Source organism: Mandrillus leucophaeus, unplaced genomic scaffold, assembly GCF_000951045.1.
Source record: "Mandrillus leucophaeus isolate KB7577 unplaced genomic scaffold, Mleu.le_1.0 Scaffold197, whole genome shotgun sequence".
Taxonomy (NCBI): Eukaryota; Metazoa; Chordata; class Mammalia; order Primates; family Cercopithecidae; genus Mandrillus; species Mandrillus leucophaeus.
In genome coordinates, this window is record NW_012101998.1 from 2748994 (window position 1) to 2759156 (window position 10163).

Sequence of the window (10163 nt, forward strand, 5' to 3'; positions counted from 1 at the left end):
CCTCCCAAAGTGCTAGGATTATAGGAGTGAGCTACCATGCCCAGCCCCGTCTCTAAAAAAAAATTTTTTTTAGTTAGTCAGGCAAGGCCTGGTGTGGTGGCTCATGCCTGTAATCCCAGCACTTTGAGAGGCCAAGGCAGGCAGATCGTTTGGGTTCAGGAGTTCAAGACCAGCCTGGGCAACATGGAAAAACCCCATCTCTACAAAAAATATAAAAATTAGCCAGGCATGGTGACATGTGCCTGTATTCCCAGCTACTCTGGAGGCTGAGGTGGGACGATCACTTGAGTCTGGGAAGTGGAGGTTGCAGTGAGCCAAGATCACTCCACTGCACTCCAGCCTTGGTGACAGTGAGATCCTGTCTCAAAAAAAAAAAGAACTAGGCAAGATGGTGCACACCTGTGGTCCCAGCGACTCTGGAGGTTGAGGTGAGAGGACCACTTGAGCTCAGGAGGTTGAGGCTGCAGTGAGCCATGATCACACCACTGCACTCCAGCCTGGGTGACAGAGTGAGACCTTGTCTCAAAAAACAAAAGTATTGAGTAAACCAAACATGAGCAAAAAAAAAAAAAAAACCTTTTGCAAAGTAATAGATACTAAATGGGATAATTTATGAGCAAACAGTTATATGCATTTTATTTCCATAAACGAATGAAATGCACCAACATATGGAATTGCCTGGCTTCTTTGTGGGGTCACTACTCCGTGCTGCAGATTTCAGCACCACATTAGGAAACAAGAAGATTGGGCTCTGTTACAGTTCCCGCTGGCTGCCCTGTTGGAACGGGAGGGTTGACCATAGGGTACATTTTCCCAAGCCTTAGGTCTTCTTCTCAGCTTTGGGTGTTCACAGGTGTGCAGAGTCTAGGAGTTCATTCAGTCACAGTATCCACCTCCTAAGAAAATAACAGATAAGAATGTCAGTTCATTGTCTTACCTCCTGTGAGAAGTGTCAGAGTCTACAGGACAGAAACAACCAAATGACCTGGCTGGTGTGTTCCTGCAGGAGAGTTTATGGTAAACTATTTCCCTCTCAGCACAGAAGACAGTAAGATCTTAGTGACCAGCATCCTCCAGGTATGACAATCAGGGCACCTAGTCTGCATTTGGAGACAGAACTGTTAGGAAATTGCAATCCATATGCCACTTCTCCTCCAGAAACATTTCCAAGATCTCATGGGTTCTTCCTCCCAGAGTTGGTGGTAGAATTGACGGTGCCCATCATAAGCATCCCTTGATGGACAGTAGCTGCCGCCCCCTTTCCATCATGTGACGCTCATCTTTCTCTGCTTCTTTCTGCAGTGTTCCATCGAGTGTGGGAGTGGGACACAACAGAGGGAGGTGATTTGTGTTAGAAAGAATGCAGACACCTTTGAAGTGTTGGACCCCTCTGAATGTTCTTTCCTGGAAAAACCCCCCAGCCAGCAATCCTGCCACCTCAAGCCTTGCGGAGCCAAATGGTTTAGCACCGAATGGAGCATGGTAAGTCATGGTGCCCTTGATGGAGGTTGCATTGGCACACTGTCCCCCATCTGAATTCCTATAGACCCCTCTGGGCCAGGCACTGGGTTCAGCCCTGAAAGAGATTCCCTACAGCAATCTACCTTAGGTGGTGGCTGCTGGGGTACCCCGTGAGCCACCCTTGGTGGAGGTACTCCCCTTGGTGGGTGAGGCCTGAGACCTAGATGATCTTGGTTTCTGAATTGTAGAAACAGCGACTCTTACACTTCGGTGTGAGATCTGGGGATCTTGTCTGACAAGACCAACTCTGGGCCAACCCTGGCCGAGGATTGGCATTTTTAGCAAGTTCCTAAGGTGTGTTGGATGGAGTTGTCTTTGGACTGCATTGTGAGCAATGCTGCCGTAGAGGATTGAGGATTCAAGGGTGCTGTTAAAAGTACTACATCTGATGCCAGGCGTGGTGGTTCACGCCTGTAATGAACCACCTTTGGGAGGCCAAGGTGGGAAGATCATTTGAGGCTAGGAGTTTGAAACCAGCCAGGGCAACTAGCAAGAACCTGTCTCTAAAAAAAATTTTTTTTTAAATTACTACGTGTGTGTGTGTGTGTGTGTGTGTGTGTGTGTGTGTGTGTACAGTTTTTAAAAATCCTATAGACATTTTGGATTATGGATTATGGGACTGATTCTGTTTTCTGTTTGAACTGGCTACAAGGAACCTCAAAGCCAAAATTATGCCTCACCTCAAAGAGAGAGTATACCAGATCCTGCAAAGTGGATTTTGTGTGCTAATATTCCCGTGGCTTCGCTTTCTTTTTCCTACTTTTATCTTCCTTTAGTCCTAGTTTTCTCACTTTTTAAAAATCTTGTGACCCTCTAAGTCTTTCTCAAGTCATTTGAAATCCTTTCTGTAAGGAGGGAAATAGTGTGTAAGTGAAGAAAGAGAGAGATTGATAAATACAGAAATAAGTCATTAAGAAATGAAAGGGGAAAGGCTGGATATAGTGGTAAGATTCATGTTTTTCAAGTTGAAGAGCACATTTTCAAGAAACCTTCCTAAAACAGAAAACCTCCTCACCATCATTGCAGGTGACCAGAAAACCTCCTGACGGCCCCATCCCAGGTGACCACTGGCATAGTTCTGTGGGTCAGGGTGGGAAGTGGGGGAAGGTCATTCTGCTTCTCATCACTGAAGATCTTCAAGCAGAGGCTGTAGTGAGCCCAGAGTAGGGGGGCCAGAGCCTTTCTCACAATGATCCAAGGGTGATAAAGGGAAATTTTGCTTAGAAAATATATGAATAAAAGTTGAGAATTCCATTTTCAAAAGTGTCTGTCTGCTCCAGTGATAACAGCCATTTGGCTGTGTAGCAAACCACACCTCAGAGGCAGATGGGAACGAAGAAGGTGGGTTGAAACGGTGTTCTGTCAACTTCTGGGAAGTGGAATTTAGTTATTTTGATGTTGACCAAGGCTTGAGGATACAATAATAGATCGCAGTTTTCTTTTGTCATCTGATTTGGAGAGTCTACAAAGAGCCAAGTCGAAGGAGACAAATTCCAAAAACACCTGCTGGAAACAACCCAAATGTCCGTCAACAGGTGAACGGACAAACCATGGTGCATCCACACAGTGGAACCAAAAACTCAGCAACAAAAATGTAGATGAACTTCCAGTGCATGTTGCTAAGTAAAAAAAAAGCCAGGTTCCAAAAACTGCATGTTGTGTGAGTCCATCTATGTAATATTCTGTAAAAGGAGAAGCTACAGAGACTGAGGCCAGATCAGTGCCTGCTAGAGGATGGAGTGACCACATCTGTGCAATCTGGGCAGCACGGGAATTTTTTGTCTGCAATAAAACGATTTCATGTCTTGTTTGCAAGAGAGATACACAACTGTATGAATTTGTCAAAACTGATAGGTCTGTATGCCACAAAAAGGGAAATTTTTAGATGCAAATTTAGAAAATAGGAAGTCAATGGTTACTATAATAGCAAAGACTGACTAAAGCTAGACTTCTTTGAATGTAACTTGTTTTACAAATTTGAGTTTGGAACTAAGTAAATATTTCAGATAATTATAAAGGAAAATTAAATTTTTAAAAAGCAATCCCCCAGAACTGAAAATACAATGAAATAAATTAATCTAAATATGTTTCCAGTTGGTGGCATCAGCACTATTGCAAGTAACTTTAATACACAGTAGTTTGACGTTCTATCCCTAAAAAAATTACTGCAGAAAAATGTTCACACTGTTTGCCATTATCCTATTTTTGGTGATAGTATTGTACTGGATATGATGATTGGGCATATAATGTGTGAGAAGGTAAATGAGTAATTAGATGATAGTATAATTTCTTTAGCCCCAATATCCTTGAGAAGTAGGATGTTCAACTTAGGAGAAAGTAGATACAGATACAAGATAGATATTGTACGACTTAAGGCCTCAGTAAAAAGCCTGTTGTCCTTAATTTGAATTGGAAGTGTCAGTATAAACTTAGAAATTAAGTTATCTTTCTAAAACTCTTTTCTAATTTCACCCACTGAAAGAGTCTAGAATCAGTGACCAACCTAGAGATTCAGAGGGGTGGCTGCTTCCAGACCTGAGGCAGCATATATGTAAGTTAAGTTGAGATATCCTTTCCTAGCAGACAGCAAGGAAGTTCGTAAACACACCGGAGCTCATGTCCAAAGCATCCCAGAGTCAACTTGTAGAGGCTCCTGTGAGCCAGTGAGCATCGGTAAAAAGAAGAGTACCATAGATTGGATGAAACACATTATATGTGTTTAAATCCATCCATTTACAATAAGTTTATAATACTTTCAAAAACTAATAGGTCATCATTATAGGATGTTAGGGAACCAACTTACTATTATGAAAACCAGTAAATGAAGGGAAAGATTCAAGTGTTTATACTCTATTTCTTAAACAACATACCACTGGGTAACCAAAGAGTAAAGGTGCTGAGGGAAGGATTCTTTATGAAAGATTTCCAGCTAATAAAAGGCAAAATGATAGAATTAGAATTAGAATTCCAGACCCCCAATAAACTAATGGATCTGAGCATTGCACATCAGTGGCCACTAACATCTCCAAAAGAGAGGCAGCCCCTGGGAAGTAGTCACACACACACACACACACACAAATACCCTGCACCTATTAAGGCCTCTTTTAGGTCCAGCTTCCAGTGTTCAGGAAATATAGAGCATAGAGGAACACGAACTACATCATGGGAGCACAGTCAGCAAAATCCAGACTATGGGAAACCTCAGAACAAATGACTCAGTTCCACCCCACCCCACTGCAACCAAAAGCTTTTTAAGTGCAAGGAGGAAAAAGACACTGGAAGAGAAACCTATGGATTGAAACAGTCCAAGACATATTGACCAATTGCAACTTGCAGACCTGATGCAGATCCTGATTTTTAAAGGAAAAAAAATCTGTATTAAAAAATCTTGGCTGGTCACATTGGCTCACGCCTGTAATCCCAGCACTTTGGGAGGCTAAGGCAGGTGAATCACCTGAAGTCCGGAGCTTAAGACCAGCCTGGGCAACATGGCGAAACCCCATCTCTACTAAAAATACAAAAATTAGCCAGGCGTGATGGCACATGCCTGTAATTCCAGCTACTGGGGGTGCTGAGGCAGGAGAATCGCTTGAACCTGGGAGGCGGAGGTTGCAGTGAGCTGAGATCATGCCACTGCACTCCAGCCTGGGCGACAGAGCAAGACTCCATCTCAAAAAATAAAAATAAGAATAAAAATCTATAGGATTCACAAGATAAGTGGAAGTAGGAACAGTGAGTCTATATTGAAGAGAATAAGAAAGTATCGTAATTTCTAGGTAGAATAATGATATTGTGGTAATTGTTAAGAGTTCCTGTCTTTTAGAGCTGCAGCCTGAATTATATGGAAGAGTGATCAGATGTCTAGATTTGCTTCAAAATAGTGGGGGGAGCAGGAGGGCTGGGGATATGGATGGGACACACCTGGCATGAGTTGTTGATTGTTGAAGCTGATTGATAAGTACATGGGAGTTTGTTTTCATATTCTATCTCCTTTTGGAAATGTTTGAGATTTTCCAGTGTTGTCTTTCTCCAGTGTACTGAGCTATTAGTCTGCCCAAAAATCTGACCTTTTCCCTTTGTTCCCATGCAGTGTTCCAAGAGCTGCCAGGGTGGCTTTCGGGTCCGGGAAGTGCGGTGTCTGTCAGATGAGATGACTCTAAGTAACCTCTGTGACCCTCAGTTGAAACCAGAGGAGAGAGAATCTTGTAACCCTCAGGACTGTGTCCCTGAAGTTGGTAAGTAGAGATTTCAATTGTGGGGGAAAGGTTTGTGTTTTTTAAGCTTGTCAAATTCTCTGGTGTGACAATAACAAGCCTCTTCTAGGCTTTCTGTGACTTTGCACACAATCGTGGCATTCAGAGGGTCAAGGTGCTTTTGGTATAAGTTTCATAGTTTAAGATGATCATTCATAGCGTGGATGGCTGTCTAAGCCACCCACCAAGAGATACACTTCAGTGTTGATTGATTAAAATGGTAATGCCTTCAAAGATTTGGCTCTATCATCCTTAAGGTCAAAGTAGTAAAATGTCAACTTTTAATTGTAGGTGCAAACCAGTGTAGGCTGGACCATGTGGGGAGATTCTGGGAACTTAGCAGGGAGTTGGCAGAAAAAGGAGGAAGGGGAGGAGACCAAGAATTGGTAGAGACAGTGATGGAGGGTCTGACCATCTCTCAGAGGGGCGTAGTGCAAGCTGAGTCCAGAGAGATGCAGTGACCAGACTCAAGGAGGGGGAGTGACAGCAGGAAGATCTAGGCCGCACAATGGTCAGAGTCCTGCAAAGAACAGCAGTCTTGCAATTCAGAAGACCCCAACCTGCACCCTTGAAATAGGGGTCAGTTCCCTGGAGGAAAGCATTGGAGAGCGTTAGGGAGGTGAGGCCCTCTCACGGGCTGCAGTTCACGAGGAAGGTGCCCATCCCAGCAGGGGAGCACAAGTACAGTCAGAAGACCAAAGAAGGCACCTCGCACATAGATTGGGCAGATAGGAAGTGTGAGGTGGGTGAAGATGCATCTCCAGAGGCATACTGGATGCCCTAAAGCCCCATCTGAAATCTACTCAGAATGCATCCCCAGGTGTAGTCAGCGCTGGTTCCAGGATGGAGGTGCACCGAGCCCCTTCAGTAGGCTTCTTCACAGTCTCCTAAGAACGTATTTACTTTTCTGTCTTCACAATAACATCAAAGGAAATGTATTAATATATCAATAAGCTTTCATGGGGTAGAGTCCTCCTGCTGTGGACCAAATTGAAGGTTTTAGTATACTGACCTAACATCCTTCCTATCCCAGGGAGGATGTGTCAATGACGGCATAGATGCTTTATAATCAAAAGCTTCCTATGTCCCATCAATGACGCATGACTAAAGTTATAGGGATGACCATTCCCAGTAGCTATCAAAAAGCCATAAATTCCATAAGAAGAAAATTAACAAGTTTATAAGATCTATATAGAAAAAATAAATAATTAAGAAAGCCTTGCTATCGAATATAAAGGGAAATGTGAATAGATAGAAACATTAACATGTTCCTGAATGGGAACACTCAATACTATAAAGATGATAAAAGAAGGTTCCCAAGGGGAGCTGTATGTGCCATATGTTGGAACATATTATAAAGCTACAGAAACGAAAACTATTAGGTTGATGCAAAAGTAATTGTGGTTTTTGCCATTATTTTCAAAGCTGCACAAACCTAATATATAATATAGGCATACCATATACCAATGTTATAATGCAGAATTCTGAAACAGACTCCTTTATAAAGGGAAGTTAAGTTTGATGAAGGGGGAATGATAAGTAAGTGGGGAGAGGAGAGACTTCCATTGTATTGAGACCACACTGAAGATCCCTTTAAAAATATAAGATATATAAATGTCTAATGGATTAAAGACTGTAACAGAGTAAACAGTCTGTATAAATGCTAGAAGAAAGTATCTTGGACTGGATGCAATGGCTCACAATCCCAGCATTTTGGGAGGCCAAGATAGGAGGATTGCTTAAGCCCAGGAGTTCAAGACCAGCCTGGGAAACATAGTGGGACTGCATCTCAACAAAAAATGCTTAAAAATTAGCTGGGCATGGTAGTGCACGCCCGTGGTCCCAGCCAATTGGGAAGCTGAGGTAGGAGGATCACTTGAGCCCAGGAGGTCAAGGCTGCAGTGAGGTGCAACCACACCACTGCACTCCAGCCAAGGAGACAGAGTGAGACCATGTCTCAAAAAAAACAGAAAGAAAGAAAAAAAAGTTATACACATAAAGTTTCCTGTTTGTCTCAGGCCAGATAATATAACTAAAGACCGTCAAAATCACCAGGTCCTTGGAATTGATTGTGTAATTCTCAAAGCCAGGAATGATTGGCATAAGCAAATCATATACTCTGAAGGGCTGTCACTCAGCTGCCTTACTTTGTCAAAGGCTTCTAACTAATACAATGTGCTACAAAATGTGTTGCCACTGTTTTTGTCTTCTATGTTTGTCTATGGTGTCTTTTCAAGCGGGGGGAATTGTCTAGCTTCTAATTATATAAAATCCAACTAGAGAAAAAAGGGAAACTATGAGATTGACAAAACAGAAGATGTACACAAAGCCTTGGTATTCTTTGATGTGCCTCAAAATTATACCTGTCAGCGCCAACGTTACTAAAGATGTCCAGGCCACAAGCCAGAGTGATGACGCACACTCTGGCATATCCCGGAGGGCTGCTGAGAGCAAGAATCTGTGTAGGCTCTGAAGGTAAAGAATGCTCAGGTGCACATTTTGATGATGATGCTGAAGAAGAAAATAGAACCTGAGTACACGGGTACGTGTGTGCTGTTGTCAGCTTTTTGAAATCTGCATATAATCTTTCATCTTATCCCAGAGTGACGTTAATAAATCATCCTACAATTGATAGCATCTTAAAATCAAATAAATGTCACTCAAGTAGACAGAAAATTAAATCCCCAATATAGACAGAACTCACTCAATTTTTTAAAAAGACAAATGGTCCAGTTTTGTAAAGGATAAAGGAAATGAACAAACCCACCACAAGGTCGGGTGCAGTGGCTTATACCTGTAGTCCCAGCACTTTGGGAAGCTGAAACCAGTGGATCACTTGGGCCAGGAGTTTGAGACCAGCCTGAGCAACGTGGTGAAATCCTTCTCTACAAAAATTATAAAAATTAGCCAGGTGTGGTGGTGCATGCCTGTAGTCCCAGCTACTTGGGAGGCTGAGGTGGGAGAATCACCTGAGCCCAGTAAGTCGAGGCTGCAGTGAGCCATGATCGCACCCACTGCACTCCAGCCTGGGTGACAGAGTGAGACCCTGTCTCAAAAAAAAAAAAAAAAAAAAAAAAAAACTACCACAAGAGGCTGAAGAAATTCTCAAGCTACTAGTAATCAGAAATGCAAATTTTAAAAATAATGGGAGTCCATGTTTTTTCATAAAATTGGCAAACTTTTAAAATATTAGACATTGTTCAGTGTTGGTAAACTTGTGGGGAACAAGTCAAGTGCCAACTTGTAACTTGGTGTAATCTTTTTGGAGAGAATTTTGTCAATATCTATGAAGATACAAAGCGCTCATTACCTTTGACTTAATAATTTCACTTCTAGGAATATATACTAAAAATATGCTGTCAAAAATTTACAGATACACACACACACAAAGAATAGGGCTTACCGGGTGTGCCATCTACTCAGGATGCAGAGGCAGGAGGATCACTTGAGCCCAGGAACCTGAACTGTGGTTGCCCCTAGGAACAGTCATAGCACCTCAGCCTGAGCAACAGAGAAAGACCCCATCTCTGAAAAAAAAAAAAAAAAAAAAAATGGGCTTAATGAATTGTGTAGAATTAATGAATGAACTGTACAATTTCTTGTAACTTATAAAAGTTGGAAGCACGCCGGGCGTGGTGGTTCACATCTGTAATCCTAGCACTTTGGGAGGCCAAGGCGGGCAGATCACGAGGTCAGAAGCTTGAGACCAGCCTGGCTAACACAGTGAAACCCCGTCTCTACTAAAAATACATGAAATTAGCTGGGTGTGGTGGCACACGCCTGTAGTCCCAGCTACTCAGGAGGCTGAGGCAGGAAAATCACTTGAACCCGGCAGGCAGAGGTTGCCTCATGAGCAACGAGCCGAGATGGCACCACTGTGCTCCAGCCTGGGCAACAAGAGCAAAACTCCTTCTCAAAGAAAAAATAATTGGAAGCAATTACATTTCTATAAATAGAAGGAAATGACTTATTTAAATATGTTCCAGCACATGGGACAAAATACACCCCAAAAAAGAAGATGGTAGATATTATGATACAAAAAAATTATCTAAATATATTTATTAGTAATATTTTAAAAAGCAAGCAGCTGAGAAGTATATTGTCAGTTCTTTCCCAAAGTAATCTATAAATTCAAGCAACAGTAATCAAAATCCAAGCAAGGTTTTTCACAGAAAACTCTGACAACCTGTGTCTAAAGTTTATACGGTGGCTCACGCCTGTAATCCCAGCACTTTGGGAGGCCGAGGCGGGTGGATGACTTGAGCTGGTGTTGGAGACCAGCCTGGCCAACATGGTGAAACCCTGTCTCTACTAAAAATACAAAAAAAAAAAAAAATTAGCCAAGTGTGGCAGCGTGTACCTGTAATCCCAGCTACTCGGGAGGCTGAG

General features: G+C 42.5%; 1 protein-coding gene across 2 annotated transcripts in view; it reads left to right on the forward strand.

Moving 5' to 3' along the window:
- THSD4 (thrombospondin, type I, domain containing 4) overlaps window positions 1–10163 on the forward strand; it is a 723953-nt gene that overhangs the window by 710001 nt on the left and 3789 nt on the right. For both annotated transcript variants that reach the window (XM_011978583.1, XM_011978584.1), the window contains 2 exons: window positions 1303–1482; window positions 5612–5756. In XM_011978583.1, the coding sequence (XP_011833973.1) occupies window positions 1303–1482; window positions 5612–5756 (325 nt within the window). The remainder of the gene's footprint in view (window positions 1–1302; window positions 1483–5611; window positions 5757–10163) is intronic.